Source organism: Xyrauchen texanus, chromosome 16 (genome assembly GCF_025860055.1).
Source record: "Xyrauchen texanus isolate HMW12.3.18 chromosome 16, RBS_HiC_50CHRs, whole genome shotgun sequence".
In the NCBI taxonomy this organism is placed as follows: Eukaryota; Metazoa; Chordata; class Actinopteri; order Cypriniformes; family Catostomidae; genus Xyrauchen; species Xyrauchen texanus.
In genome coordinates, this window is record NC_068291.1 from 21,325,644 (window position 1) to 21,342,578 (window position 16,935).

Genomic DNA, 16,935 nt, shown 5'->3' on the forward strand with positions numbered 1-16,935 from the left:
TTTTTTTTCTGCCCCTTTTTCTCCCCAATTTGGAATGCCCAATTCCCAATGTGCTTCTAAGTCCTCATGGTGGCGTAGTGATTCGCCTCAATCCAGGTAGTGGAGGACGAATCTCAGATTCCTCCCCATCTGAGACGTCAATCCACGCATCTTATCACATGGCTTGCAAGAGACATAGCATGTGTAGAGGATTCACACTTTTCTTCACAGCATCAACACACAACTCACCGTGTGCTCCACCGAGAGTGAGGAGGTTACCCCATGTGACACTACCGGGCCTATTTGGTTGCTTAGGAGACCTGGCTGGAGTCATTCAGCACACCATGGATTCGAACTCGCGACTCCAGGGGTGATAGTCAGCATATTTACTCGCTGAGCTACCCAGGCCCCAGTTTGAGTATTTCTGTAACTGCTGATGTTCTGGGATTTTCATGCAGTCTCTATAGAGTTTCATCAGAATGGTGCCAAAAACTAAAATGCATCCAGTGAGCGACAATTCTGTGGACGGAAATGCCTTGTTGATTAGAGAGGTAAGTGGAGAATGGCCAGGGCTGCATTTCCCAAAAGCTTCGTAAGCAGAAGTTGGCACCAATGGTCTCTATGATCAATTTGGGATTGCAATGCTTTTGGGAAACATAGCCCAGACTGGTTCAAGCTGACAGAAAGGCTACGGTAACTCAGATAACCACTCTGCACAATTGCAGTGAGCAGAATAGCATCTCAGATTGCACAATATGTCAAACCTTGAGGTGGATGGGCTACAACAGCAGAATATGACCATAGTGTTCCTAATAAAGTGCTCATTAAGTGTATATCCAAATACTTTTTGGGGCCACTGAAGGTCTTGTGGTATAACAAGCAATGACATGTCCTTTTGATCAATTCTTGATACCAATATCGATTAAAAGTGGGTCAGTTCGTTCAGTCTTCCTGAACTAATTATCTGCTTTGTTAAATTTCTTTCTATCAGAACATTTTCATCCTTAATTTGGTGAAATTGTAACTTGTTGCAAAGGTATACTGATATGCTTGTTTGTTACAGCATTTAGACTCAACATTTTTAATTAGTGTTTTCTTACCATTTTTCAGTTATTAGTTATGTTGTTGTCTTGACCTGTTTTTTCCTCCTCATGGTAGTGTGTGATACAATATGTCAAATAGGGCAATCTTTTAATTACCGTTATATAATTACAAGTCCCAAGCATGCTCTGTGATCTTCACTAACTGCTACAATTAAGCTCTAAATTGATGTTAAAAAATATGTGCTGACAGCCTGGTTTTGTCTTGCACGAGTGGCTTGTGAACCCAGGGAGTGTGGCTGTGATCGCTTTCGAGAGACCCATGAAAACTTTCATAAACAACCTACAGATGTCTCTGCAGATTGGGTTTTTGTGTCTGTCTCATAAACACATATTTGCTAATTTTCTTTAGACATTTGGCATTATGGATTTGATAGGAAGGCCAAGACTAGGACTTTAAGGAAAAAATAAAAATAAATTAATTTCATAGATGGCTTTTACCATTAATATGTACTCTACAATTTAGGGAATTCGTTTTTATTAATACAATATGGATTGGACAGAGATGCAATAAGTTTCATTGAAGAAGACTAGCCTATATCTCTCCTACTCTCCAAAATGCTTTACCATTTTCAGAAATCCAATTGGAGTGTTCACTGTGTGATCCCAAGGGGTTGCTGTTCTTTCCACTGTGAAGCTGTTGCTTTGAAGAGATCAGCCATTAATGAATAACGTTTTCTTTTTAGGGAAGTAATATAGAGTTTGAAACATTTGGAGGAACCTGACAGTATGTTATGATCAATGTTGGGTAAGTTAATTAAAAAAAGTAATACACTACAAATATCTAATTATTTCTAAAAATTTGTAATCAAATTACATTACTAGGCTAATTACTTCATTGAAAAATCAATCACATTACTAATTTCTTTTACTGTAAATTACTTTTTAAAACACTTTTCCCCTCAACAAATTAAAGATAATGTATATATTTCTTCCTTGTTCATTGTGACACACAAGTTACACTAAGCACCTCACATTTCTCCTTCACAATGACTTGATATGGGGCCATAATTCATGTACTCAACATAAATAATATATTAGAAATAAGCAAAACCCTATAATGTACTTAAAAGTAATTGAATGAATTGAAAGTCAGTAACTGTAATCTGATTACACTACTTTAAAATGTAATTCATTACACTGCTTTAAATACAAAGTAATTATATTAGAGTAACTAATTACTTTGCAATTGGATTACACCCAACACTGGTTATGATTGATCTAGATATTGGTGTGCATGTGCTATACTAAATGTCTTTGAAGAAAATCACCTTTATGGTATCTCTCTATTTTAATGATATTCTCGTTGCCCATTGGCATTCCAATATTATATTTGAATATTAGCCTTATTGTTTTTCCATGTTTTTTTGAGCTTCTGAAAAGATGAGAAGAACATGATGTGATGTAGCTCAACCATCTTTGGCACTGTCTCATACCCAAAAGGACTCTGAATATAGCGTTCAGAGGCGCAGTGTCCCCAAAATGTATTTGGATACTTTTGGATACTTACATGTAAGTTACACTTTAAAATGTCTAAATGCCTTTGCATTAGATAGCCTACAAAATATCAAACCAGGTGGCACCAGCAAACAAATTATTATATACTTTTCACAGAACTAACTTTTATTAGTAATTTTACCCCAATATTTTTTATTGTTTTATAATTTGAAACCTAACAAACTAGGCCTACTTCTAGTAAAAATGTTTTGCTTGAAAGTGTGTTTGTGCAATATTTCTTTAAAATAAATTCAACTTGGTTTAATATTTTGTTATGTAATGCAAAGACAGTCATGCATATTTTAAGTGTGGTTTATGTGGACAAATGCTTTTTGGTGGCATTGTATCAAACCAATATTTTTCATGGTTAAGCAAATAGCCTTTTATCGTGTGAAATTGGTTAGCTGTGTAATAGCATTGATTTGTTTTTAGTTTCTTGCCAGTCTGGTACAATTTTCTTCTAAAAAAAAAAAAAACACTCAGTACTAACTTAATAAGTACAACCCTTTAGTCAGCACACTTTCAATCTTTAAGCCCCTTGCCTGATGATTTAACCCACACTGAATGTCTGAGCTCCTCCAAAGCAGTAGGCACTAGTGGTGCGGATGGCCTCTCATCTTAAATGGAGAGAATTAAGAATCAGCATTATCCTCAGAGGAAGAAAGAAAAGGATCAAGCCTCAGACGTGGGCACTCTCTCAGCAGACTCTTGAGTCAGTCTTGAGGTCTGACGGCCCTCCACTGAGGGTGTGTAGTTAATCAAGCCCAGCTGTCAGATGTTCCTCTGTTGCCCTAACCAGGGCGGAACAGGTAGGCCAAAAGTCACGTTGCACCACTTGGATACAAATCAGAGGGCCGTCACACATGTAGATGCGACAGAGTGTCCTCTCTTGGTAGAGCAAAATAGATGCAAATCGTAGCTACTGTTGACAACTGGGCTTTGCTCTTGCTGAAGGACAGACTCCTTAGATGAATTCTTCACTGAGAGAGCTAGTCAAATCCAGACTCTTGCCCATGTTCCTTGTACACCTGTACACCTACCTATTCATGCTATTGTCTAATCAGCCAATTATGTGGCAGCAGTGTGATGCATAAAATCATGCAGATACAGGTCAGGAGCTTCAGTTAATGTTCACATCAACCATCAGATTGGGGGAAAATGTGATCTCAGTGATTTCAACTGTGGCATGATTGTTGGTGCCAGATGGGCTGGTTTGAGTATTTCTGTAACTGCTGATCTCCTGGGATTTTCACACACAACAGTCTCTAGAATTTACTAAGAATGGTGCCAAAACAAAAAACATTCAGTGAGCGGCAGTTCTGCGGACAGAAAGAGCTTGTTGATGAGAGAGATCAATGGAGAAGGGCCAGAATGGTTCTAATGCAGAACTTGGCAAATCCAACATGACATTATGTATAAGTAAATGAAACTATAACTTTGCATCAAATCTTTATTGCTTATGTCTTCAAATAATGAGAGCTCAACATTTTAGGGGACTCTTGGATTTACCCTTTGAACAGCATGTAGTTCCATTATTTACTTAATTACTGATAGTGTGACTAATATATTTGCCATTGCCCTTGGTTAATATATGTAAATTGTTTGTGCACGATCTTTGATACCAACTATATGATGTCAATTTTCACTTGTGATTGAAATATATGAGGCCTGCCCAATTTATGACAAACGTTTACAACTTCTGTTTCAGCTTTTGCGGTCAACTTGTATATTTAGATGAAGATCACATTATTTTGTGTCACATGACAGTTTGCCTGTGGGCCATGGGTGTGATTGAGCATTCTCTATCTTCATTGTCTTTGTTGCTAAAATTTGCCATGTGTTTCTATTTTATGCTTTAAAAGCTTGTTTACAATATTTTCAATTGAACACTCATTCTTATATTTGTCACAGTTGTCTTGAGCAGTTTGAACACCATTTTATTAGGATCTTCTTGCAAAGTTGCAGCCATAAAAACACACTGATGGGTTAATAATGGGTGAAATGACCAAATCCGTTAAAGGAATAATTTAATCATAAATTAATATTCTGTCATGATTTACTCAACCTCATGTTGTTCCAAATCTGTATGACTTTCTTTATTCCATGAAGCACAAAAGGAAATGTTAGGCAGCATGACAGCCTCAGTCATAATTCACAGCCATAGTATAGAAAAAATATATACAATGGAAGTCAATGGTGACTGTGGCTAACATCTCATTTTTTGTTCCATGAAAGAAACAAGGTCGTACAGGTTTGGAACTACATGAAGATCAGTAAATTATGATTTTTTGTAACTTTTTGGATAAAGTATTTCTTTAATAAGAAGATGGATTCCAAGCACTTTGGTGATGTAGTTCATTTAAGGTTAGGTTGGGTTCTTATAAAATTTGTAATGATTTTGATCTGAACATAAAAGTAATCAATATGTCTTTTTCAGTTCCTGCTTTTTTATGGCTTCATGGCTCTCTCTTTATTAGCATTCCAGAGACTTTACTTGTTAACTGGATCCAGTTGATGCCATTTAAATTAAAGGATTATATTTGTGCAGTGGTGGGGCAATGGTAATTGCTGTGATAATTACCATTTCTCAAATATTGTATGTTTTTGTAACAGATTATGGAGTTTGTTTTGCTATGACAACCTCTTATCTCCCCAAATCTTAAAATAAATACAATATTTGATTCAGCACTTAGAAATATCAATTATGAAAAAACTAATTACATTCAAATTGATACACAGTAAGAACACTCTTCCCATTTTCATGCATGTATGCAGCAAACAAATTTAAAGAACATTAAAAAACAAACAAACATAAAGATGTTTTCATGTGTGCCAATAACCACAAGAGCAAACACAGGCTTTTTATTTTAATTTTTTTAACTACAGTGAGAAGGCATTTAAAAGATTTAGATCCCAGTGTGAAAGCAATAGTCATTGAAATACTGATATAATTTGGTTAATTCTGTGCTAATTCAATGCAAAAACAGAATGGCTTTGTTTGAAATGTGGCCCACTTCAGTTAATCATAATCCAGTCGTCTAATTCTTTGTTGAAACAGCATTATTGTTGTTTTAGAAAGTTAAACTTCACATGCCAAAAATAAACATCTGTATGTTAAGTCTCATTAAAAGGAATAGTTCACCCAAAAATGAAAATTCTCTCATCATTTAATCACCTTCATGCCATCCCTCATGTGTATGACATTCTTTCTTCAGCAAAACACAAACTTTTTTTAGCTGATTTTAAGAATATCTCAGCTTCGTTGGTCCTTTCTAAGCAATTCAATGGTGGCCAGAAATCTGAAAATCCAAAAAGCACATAAAAGCAGCATATAAGTAATCCATATGATTGTAGTGGTTAAACCCATATCTTCAAAAGCATTAAGATAAGTGTGGGTAAGAAACAGATCAATATTTAAGTCATTTTTTACTATAAATCTCCAATTTCACTTATACTTTCAGATGTGAAAGTGAAACTAAACAGGCACCACACGTATATATATATATATATATATATATATATATATATATATATATATATATATATTCAGATAATTAAAATGCGTTACATTCTTGTGGCAGAAGAGTTAATCATTGATAAGACAATACAAAAAGCGGCTTTAGAATACAATGTATTGTTTACTACCATATTATTGATCATAAGTCAATCATTGGCATACAGTTCACAGCAATCCATTTCACAAGTGAATTTGTCAATCAGTTGGAGATTCATTATGAGGGCTTGTTTAAGAGCCCATCAATCTACACCTGCATCAGACGTCTAGGGTGTGTTACGTCATAAACATAAAATGTTTTAAGTTAAATATAGTTTAATACTCAATCTTTAAACACATTTTGAGATCCCTTAGTTCGCATTTGCACTCCTTCAAGTGTTTTGAACGCAAGAATGTAACGTATGTTTGCATTGTTCTGCCTAGTGAAGTGTTTTCTTCACTGTATAAACTGTGCATTGCTCATACAGCTGAAATTTCACTTACTGCCCTCTGGAGTAAACAGGTGGTACTACAAGCTTGCATTTCTCAGGAATCTTCCTTATAATGCTGCGATTAATTGAGTTAATTTTTTTAACGCATTAATTTTGGTCAAATTAATCGCACTGAATTAACGTGTTAAATCGACAGTCCTAATAAATATATAATATAAACGATTTTTTCTTAAGATTTTGTAAGCCTAAATGGGAAAACTCTTGTGCCTGTGTGGGTACTGGAGCTGTTGCTGTGGTTACGGATGTTGGCAGCGTGGTGCTTTAATGGCCAGGTGTCGCGAACTGAACATGAACTTCCAATTCCCGTGAAACTGAATCTTAAACACACAAATAATAAAATATAACAGAGGAATTCGATCTCCCAGAGTCAGATCCATCAAAAAAGCAACTTAAATTGGCTGTTTGGCAGCATTTAAATGACTGACTGAAGATGACGGATGTAAATTAAGCAGACAGATGTTATAGAAAGAAACACATTGTACATATGGGACCGGATGCTCCATTAATCATCTAACAACAAATTAGCAAGTTTAATATTGTTATCTGTGGTGATTTAAAATGATGAATTAAAGATGCCACTTTTTGTAATGTTTAAAGCATGTGGTGCATTGCGTGTAGTTACTTTCAGCAAGTAAACTTTGAAAAGTTGCATCTGAAACCGTCCTCATTATTGGCCACCATTCACTTGCATTTTATGGATCTACAGAGCTGCAATATTCTTCTAAAAATCCAAATTTTTGTCCAGCAGAAGAAAGAAAGTATTACACATCTGGTATGGCATGAGTGTGAGTAAATGATGAGAGAATTTTCATTTCTGTGAAAACTATCTCTTTAAGAGCCATACTGTATATTCTAATCTATAAGTTTTTCTAAAAGGATAGTCTTAAAACTAATTTTAGCTTATGGCCATATTTCCACCTGGTATTAAGATGGTTTGGGGTGATCTGATCACATGGTCAGCCCTAAATACAGGTCTAAACCGTTTTGTGATCGGATCACAAAAAACACATACGAATGTGGTCAAAAACGCATGTGACCACCACATCGCATTTCAGGTGTAAACAGTAATATGTCCTGTATGCGTTCTGGCAGCAGTGAAGTCCCGCCCCTCACCTGTCAATCAACCACTGCACTAATACAAGAGTTTAAAATTGGCGAGTTACAAGCGATTATAAAAGGATTTAACCGTAAAAGTGGAAACTTTTAAAAGCGGATACAAACGCTACACGAGAGCTTCATGGATCTTCTTTAGTGTGTCTGATACCAACACAGATGACAAGCACGAACACCCGAAGCTCCTTTAAAACAGGTAATACACAAAATAATGGATAATTCTGCTCGAAATGTTGCGTTTGTGCTTAGATTACATTTTAATTGCATCTGGGAGAAGCAGTGCGCCGTTTTTTGTTTCGCTCTTTCTTTGTATTTTCTTACTTTGTTGAGCTTTATTATCATTTAGTAACATACTGACACAGTGATTGATGTATGTCGTCGTGAAACAGAGACCCTCCCCTCCAAATACGAACACAAGTGGTCACCGGAGACGCATTTATGTAACCAGATTTAAACAGCGATGTGTCTCACTTGACCATCACCCGGGACGCATCGTAATACCAGGTGAAAACGGGGCCAACGTCTTCAAAAACACTCATCACTGTATTCAACTGTTCTGAATGAAATGCCTCATTGACAGAACAAAAGAACTGTGCTTAATGTCACCATTGGGCGTAACAACTAGGCAGACCTAAAAATATCATAAAGCTTCTCAGGTCCTTATTGGGTACTAACATAGAGATAACAGACCAATACGGTCTTCAGTCTAAAACTTTTGTTCTTTCATTTGAAAGCTTCATTTGAAACATCTGCTAACCAGTAATCATCATTTATTAAATAATTTTACAAGAGAGCAAAAATTTGCTTTATTCCTATTGACGATGTGGTTAACCTTTGGTCTCATAAAGCTTATTTAAGTTGTCTTTTCAGTGTTCAGGAGCAGCTGTTCTATGTTGGAAAGAGCTGTCGAACATGTTCCTGTGCATCCATATCCTCATCAATCCAGTCCAAAAGAAGACAGTGAATGTAAGACATTGATTATTACTTCATCCTTTCAACTGTTTCTTTTTAAGGAAGTGATCAGCCATGCAAACCACCCTGAAGACAGAGGATAACTAGTTTGAATCCCTAATAATAGTTTGGGTTTTTTACTGTTCTACTGTCCATTTATGTTTCTTATGAAGTTTCACTTGCCACATTTAACTGAGATGAAACAATGATTTGGTTAAGTATTCCACCCAAGATACTTCCCGTCGGGACATCTATGTCAAATCCCAGAGGGGGTTTGTGGTTTCACTCTGTGGTCTTTCTTCATCAATATTCAACAAGATTCCAAACACAACTAGGAATACCTGATGACAAACAGAAAGCCCTGAAGATATTCTTTATCCTGTCTAAACTGACAAACCTTGTCCTGATTAATTAGTTGTATTTTTATGTTTGGCATTTTTGGAAGTACTTTAGAGGAATGACAGTTTAATTACGTGTTTTTCTCAAGGGCGTTCCAGTGCGTTCGTTCCACTGAAACCAATTTCTTCCAGAATCTGTTTACAAACAATCACTCTTTTATAAAAACTAATAACTGACAGATACGATTTAAGACAGATGGTTTCAGTGGGCTTGTTTTATCTTTTTTTTATATATATATATATATATATATATATATATATATATCACTCCAATAACATGTTGAATGTTTCTTAATGGTTGTGTCCTTAAAGGGATAGTTCACCCAAAAATGAAAATACTGTCATAATTTACTCACCCTCACGTTGTTCCAAACCTTAATGACTGTGTTTTTTCTGTGGAACTCAAGAGGAGATATAAGGCAGAGTATTCAGTCTCAAGGCTCTGATATACTTCCGGAGAAGTTCAACTTCATTCTTAGTTATAGGTTAAAAAGAAGTTCTAAACAGCCGAGCAACGGTATACTGTTTGCAATCATTCAGACATCGGCCGCACCTCTGTGGGAGGCGTTTATGAGTACATTTAAACATGAGGATGCTACATGTAAAACCTTAATGGGTTAGTTCACCCAAAAATGAAAATTATCCCTTAATTTACTCACCCTCAAGCCATCCTAGGTGCATATGACTTTCTTCTTTCAGCCAAACACAATCAGAGTTATAATAAAAAATATTCTGGCTCTTCAAGCTTTATAATGGGAGTGAATGGTACCTTAGATGTTGAAGCCCCAAAAAAGCACATCCATCCATCAAAAAAGTAATCCATACAGCTCCAGGGGGATAATAAATGCGTTCTGAAGCGAAGTGATGCACTTTTGTAAGAAAAATATCCATATTTATAAACTGTAATCACTGGCTTCCTCTTTCCTCTGTACTTCCACGTTCGTTATATCTCACCGGAGCTTATAATACATCTATGTCATATGCCGGAACTCGACTCTCTCGTGAACACGCGGACGGCCATTACCGGAAGCTGGTGATTTTATAAAGTTATATTTATATATATATATATATATATATATATATATATATATATATATATATATATATATATATGGATATTTTTCTTACAAAAATGCATCATTTCGCTTCAGAAGACCTTTATTTACACCCTGGAGCCGTATAGATTACTTTTTTGATGGTTGGATGTACTTTTTGGGGGCTTTAAAATCTAAGGTACTATTCATTCCGATTATAAAGCTTGGAAGAGCCAGGATATTTTTTAATATAACTCAGATTGTGTTTGGCTGAAAAAAGAAATTAATTTCTATCAGGAAGACTTGCTGATTTTAGTGAAATTTAAGATGAAATTTATTTGATGAATATAAAACAGAAAAGTAATGTCTCTTTTTGGCATAGGCCCCGTCTGGCGGTCCGAAGAAGTTGTACTCGGAACCGTCATATCCTGCCGGAGATAGGAGGCAGGGGCAAGGAGCCTACCCCCGTGCAGAACGGGACTCAACTGGTGGTGGTGGGGTGGTGGAGGTTGCCTTGTTAGCACACTGAAACAGCAATGTGATAGATTTTGAGCAGACTTATAAAGCAAGGGGGACTCGAGGGGGACCTACACAATATTAGGCAGGTGGTTTTAATGTTGTGTCTGATTGGTGTGTATATATATATATATATATATATATATATATATATATATATATATATATATATATATATATGAATATATATATATAAATTGTTGTCCTAACTTTGTTATAGGGGTGTGCAGTGAAGCCATTATTTGTATCTGTATCTGTTACTATTGCAAAATGATCTGTATCTGTATTCTGATACAACTGGATGTGGGCATGGCTAAAACCGGAAGTGCTTCAAAACTCATTTTAAAACTTAGGCTATATCATCTGTATATGAAGCATGCCTCAGATAGGCCGGTTTAAATATTATTAATAATAATAATAATATATTAATATTATTATTTAATTCTATTATTTATATATTCTTTATTTTTTTCTCACCAGATGAGGCTGAATATGCAGGCTACATAAACTTTGGAATATGATGTTAACTGTGGTTTCTCTTGATTTTTTTGACATTAATATCTGCTGAAACAGAATTTTCATATACGTCTGTGTAGTGTGCATGTATAACATCGCTACTCTGGAGGCACAAGGTGTCAAGCAATTGTAAAATGTAAAGCACACATTTTTCAGTGAATATTAAATACAAATACGAATATTAAAAGAAATTTGAATAAATGAATTTAGCCTACAGACTGAAAGCACTGCAAATCTCTATCAGAAAGTTTTATGATACTCAAAGCTTATTTTGTGTTCACATATGTTTGTGGAGGACATAATTAATTGGTTAAATTACATGTGCAGAATTAGTGAAATGCAGTAGAATACATTGCAAGATCAAGCCTCTATACATTTCTACAAATGAAAAGCGAAATTTGTTTGCATTTTTTGGTTTTTAGCGCAATCCTCCATGTGCAGGAATAATCTGAATAGAGTTACACTCCATGAAGTATTTAAACCTCTATGGAGCATTTAAAAGAATTAACCAGATAATTCCCTTAATCGGTAATGTGGTTATAAATGTGGCCACCTTAGAGTCGAGCTCTGCTATAAATCCTTTATAAATCCTTACGTGTGAATTGTGTGAAACATTTGGTGTTAATGTGTTACAGATCAGACATTACAAGAAGTGGAAAATGTGTATAGATAATACTCTTTACAAGCTTAGAATTCTAAGATGTGCACATTATACGGACACTGCAAACAGAGTCAAGACTGCTACCATCCGATCTGAGCTTGAAATCACACTGCATGTTTTCATTCATTATGTTTACACTGTAGTAATATTGGCTTCACAGACTCATCATTGCTTTGTAATTTTCTATATGTTTATTTAAAATATCGCTTTATACCTGTGCTCAGTGGATGATCAGTCTTCTGAATATTTTTTATATTATTCTGATTAATTTGTTATTTGTTTTGAAGTCATTATTTGTGCCTTTCCGAATAAGGTATTCGGCTTTAGGCACATCCCTACTTTGTAAGCATGTAATTCTGGTTCTGTTCACTCGATCGCCCTCCAAAACGTCCACTATTTTATTCTAATAGATGTTTCATCAAATATCTCGGCCTCTGAGTGGACTAGAGTGCTAACTCTGAGTGATTTGAAAGCTGAGACCCTCTCCTTTACAAAGTGTGTATAACATTTAATCATCAATAGCTGATTTTTCAGATGATTTGTTTAGCATGCTTTTCCTGCTGGACTCCATATTTTGTTCTGGATATCTAAGATATATAATTGGATTATTCAAACAAGCAAGCTCACAGACATGTAAAAAATGGCTCATGTTTTAGAAAAGGTAAAAGCAGATATAAAGTTTTTAGCTATTTGGGTTTTACAGCATTAGTGATTGGTGCATAAAAGAGACTTTTGGTCTAACAGAAATCCTATTTCACTTTATGAATCTTTTGAAACATTTTTGAACTGTGGGATTAGGACAACAAAATAAACTGTTAAAATGTTTAACTGTTCCTTAGAATGAGAGCTTTTATTTGATTATATGATTTGTCTATTAATGTGCTATTTGACTTTTATATTCATATTAATATTTCTACCACATGAACTTTAGGTGGCATTTTATTATTTTATGTATCATGAATGCAAAAGTGATGGTTATTTATGAAAATTTCAGCTTTCAAACGGTACCCCATATGCCTGACTTCTGTTTACATAGTCTTGAACATTTGAAGCGTAAACTTTTTTGCGACATAGCGCCCCATTTAAAAAAATTAAAGAATATGTCAAGATTTATCTTTTCTATTTAGTTTCATTATTTTTGCCCTGCTTTCACTTTTAGTGATATAATCAGCTGGATCAGATTAAATATTTACTGGTACTAATACATTGTTCTGTCAAGAGCGCAAGGAAGTTTGAAAAGATGTATTTACAATGTAGAATTGTGCAAATCAGTTAGAAAATATGAGGGGTGTCTTTCACTCTCTACTACTATAATTTATATTCTAAACTGTTTTGGGGTTCCCTTATTGTCTTGTCCTGATTTTATGCCAGATGTGTTTTCTGATATATCTGTATTGCTAACTGTACAATTCCAGACATACAGACTTATTATTCTCTCCTCTATTATAATTAGAATTTCTATTAAAGCTGATTATGCATTTCATGTGGAATAAAGCTTAGGTCATGGTTTTGTCACCACCGTGTTTGTTGTGACTTCCCTTTAACCCTCTAAAATAGTGTTACTTTTTCCTTCTACAGTTTCCTTCTGTGATTTTGAATCTCCATGTTCTTGGACCTTATCCAATCACAGCACTGGAGAGGACTGGTATGTCACATCACCGCAGCAACACAGATCCAATAGATGGGGTGTCTTACCAATCAAAGATCATTCCGCTGGAAAATCTGAAGGTGTGAATTTTAATTCTCCCTATAATTTATACCTCATTTAAGGTTGTTTTGCATAAACAGGCATAGCTTTTGGTATAGATTGGCAATATGACCATTAGATGCAGTCCTATAATGTTTTAAAGGTTTCCTTCCTTTCAACAGGTCATTTTCTGTTACTAAAACCAAGCTCAACTCAGTTGTCCTCTGGGAGCTGTAGTTTCCAAATGACCAGTCCTGTAGAACTCCACAGTGGGCCACTCTGTCTTTTGCGCCTCGCACGCTTCCAGCCAAAACCACACACAGGAAACTTATCTGCCTTTGTGAAAACCACTGATTCCTCAGTCATCAAGCCATTGGCTCTTACAATCAAGGAACATGGGGTTGGCAGGTGAGCCTTCTACATTCAACCGTGGTTTTATTTTTAATTGCTTCAAACAATGAGAAACAAAAATTTTAAAGCAAAAAAAGTTGCATATAGTGGCCCAGAATGACACATGAGCCACAAAAAAATTCTGAATGTCTGAATGTTATTGCATTAGATAACAAAATATCATACCAAGTGGCTTTATTCAGAGCAATTTTTGCTATGTCTTTTAACCAACTGGTGTCAAATTGATTCTTAGTGGATGTATGAAGTCTGTTCTACCAGAAAGAATGGGAATAAATGAGAATTTATCAAAAATATTGTAATAAATTTGTTTCCTTTGGCATAAGCCCTGTCCTACGGTTCAGCGCCAAACCTAAACTGGTGGTGATGGGGTGATGTGGGGTGAAAACAAACATAGCTATAATGAGCAATGAAAGAAAGCTTTGCAGGGCTCATAAATCAGAGGCTGGATTATGATTGTATGAGATGCCTGAATTGAATGAATGGCGTAAGAGTCTTTCTGACAGAACTACTGTTTGCATTTCCATTTCTCCTCAAGTTTACAAAGGTGCCCTAGTTGTTCACAACAGTACCTATGGATATTTTCCACCTATGTTTGACAACCAGAAAGAGTCCAAATAATTTGTACTTTTAGTATTAATAGTGTATATTTTGTTTTATCAATGTTACAATTAATCTAATTGACAGACCTTAAAAGGAGAACTGACATGTCTCAGAGCTACTGTAAATAAGTGAGAAATAATTGGCATATGCTTTACTTACAAGCAGGACAGCATGAAGCAGCATTCTGTAACCACAATAAAAAAAAGTTAACCAAAAGACTTTTGTTATGGAGATGTTATACTTATTGATTTTCTTATGCTGAGCACATCACAACCGAGATGGTTGAAAGCATTTCTTTTCTAAAGGTAGATATTTATTTTGCCCTAATATTTTCTGACAGAGGGCTAGAAATAGATGGTGATGCAATGCAATTTAGAATGAGCTTGAACAATCATTATTTTACTCTCTGGATTGGATTGTTTGGCACTGAGCCCAATAAACTTGGGGTTACAGCATTGAGTGTGGTGTATTATACAAATCAGTTATACACTTACAATATGTGTTTCTATTTAGACTTAGAGACCCATGTTTAATTTGTATTATCTGCTTCTGTGTACTTTACAAGCTTATACATCTAATGAAGCACTCACACATGCAGCTGTGAGACCGCTCTCATGTAAGGTGTGGCAGGGCGGAGGGCAGGGCCGGGTGGTGATTATACACACCAGGTCCCTTATCAGGCTAATCAAGCCTCTAAGAGGGATAAAGGCCGACTGTGGAGGATTGTGCGAGAGAGAGAGAGCGTTTACGGACATGTCCGTCATGTGTGTGTTTGTGTCTTTTTGTTTCAGTTTATAATTAAAATATAATTTATATTGTCAAGCTGGTTCTCGCCTCCTCCTTTCCATTGAACTGATTACACTGGTGCCAAAACCCGGGAAGGAGGAGGGATACGCCGTAGTAGAGTTCTCGCCACTACCGTCCACCCCAACAGAGCAGCTGCGGCCATCTGCCGGGGGACGAGGAGCCCGGCCGCCTGGAAGCGGAGGATGGCCGCCGACCACGAGGGGAGCAGGGGCTCCTAACTGACCGCCTGGAGCGGTCAGGGCCGCTGCCAGGGGTGGAGGAGTCCCCTACCAGCCGCTGAAACGCAGCGGGGTCTGAGAGTGGGGAGAGGCTCGCTGCCGACCGCCTGGAGCGGGAGAACTGCTGCCAGGGGCGGGGGAGACCCCTTCTGTTCCCCAAGAACGCGGCTAGGCATTCCGTCCGCCAGGGGCTGGAGGACTGCCTCCGATCCACTCGGCGAGGCACGGCTGTCGTCTGTTAGAGGGTGGAGGAGTGGCCGAGGAACAAGCTACGGCGTATCGGAGAACTGGTGAGTAAGTGTTTTTTTTTTTCATCTCTCTCTCCTCTCTCTCTCACTACCACTCCGCGTTGGCCTTTTCCCTCTCGTTTAAATTTTACAGTGTTTTTTTGGGGGGTACTACACTGTTACAGGAAGTACCCCCCATTTTTATTATTTCTGTTTACCTCCCCTTGTCCCTCCCTCATCCAGGTGGATGGGGATGACCTGCCGGCAGACGGGGCTTCGGGCACGCCCACCCCCAGGGAAAGGGGGGGGGGTGTACGTCATGCCGGGGGCTCCCCTGCCTTATAGAATGAGGGAGGAATGTGGCAGGGCAGAGGGCGGGGCCAGGTGGTGATTATACACACCCGGTCATTTATCAGGCTAATCAAGCCTCCGAGAGGGATAAAGGCCGACTGTGGAGGATTGTGCGAGAGAGAAAGAACGTTTATGGACATGTCCGTCATGTGTGTGTTTGTGTTTTTTGTTTCAGTTTATAATTAAAATATAATTTATATTGTCAAGCCGGTTCTCGCCTCCTACTTTCCATTGAACTGATTACATAAGGTTATAAGCATAAGGGATTTTTTAATGATATGGAATATGAGTATTTCAAGGTCTTTGCAAAGTGTCTCTCAGTTTCGCTCTGTCATTAAACTAGATATACAGACTCATGTAGTTCTAAACCATGCACCTTAATTTCTTTCTTTGTTGCCCAGGTCACAGTGGGAGGTGCTTGAGGCTCTGATTGGTAAATTAGACGAGCCCTTCCAGGTGACAGTGCAGTACTCTTCCTGTAGCAGCCATGAATTTGGATTTCTCGCATTTGATTCGCTGGAACTGAAGGACTGTGTCATGGGTAAGCGCTTTATTATCTAAAACTATGACTTATGACATCTTTAGAGCATTTCCACTGTATCACTATTTTATGCCAACAGCATTTTTTAATGCACTAAAGATAATTATTTTTTCATTATGTATGTGTGGTACTTCTGAGCTAAATCTTTCTGGTTTTCTTTTGTTTTTTACAGGTTATGAGGATTTCGATTTGGATGTTGTTTCAGAATGTGAAAAATTATCATCATTTCACTGTGATTTTGGAGGCTGTATAGAGAAGAGCCGTGTGTGTGATTTGCATACTGACTGCCCACTAGGGGAGGATGAAGGATTAATATGCGGTTA

At 36.9% G+C, this 16,935-nt stretch overlaps 1 protein-coding gene across 1 annotated transcript in view; it reads left to right on the forward strand.

Annotated features, from left to right (window-relative positions):
* LOC127657279 (tyrosine-protein kinase receptor-like) overlaps positions 1-16,935 on the forward strand; it is a 102,336-nt gene that overhangs the window by 22,014 nt on the left and 63,387 nt on the right. The window contains exons 2-6 of the mRNA XM_052146006.1: positions 8,565-8,660; positions 13,349-13,498; positions 13,640-13,865; positions 16,473-16,612; positions 16,785-16,931. Coding sequence (XP_052001966.1) covers positions 8,565-8,660; positions 13,349-13,498; positions 13,640-13,865; positions 16,473-16,612; positions 16,785-16,931 — 759 coding nt within the window. The remainder of the gene's footprint in view (positions 1-8,564; positions 8,661-13,348; positions 13,499-13,639; positions 13,866-16,472; positions 16,613-16,784; positions 16,932-16,935) is intronic.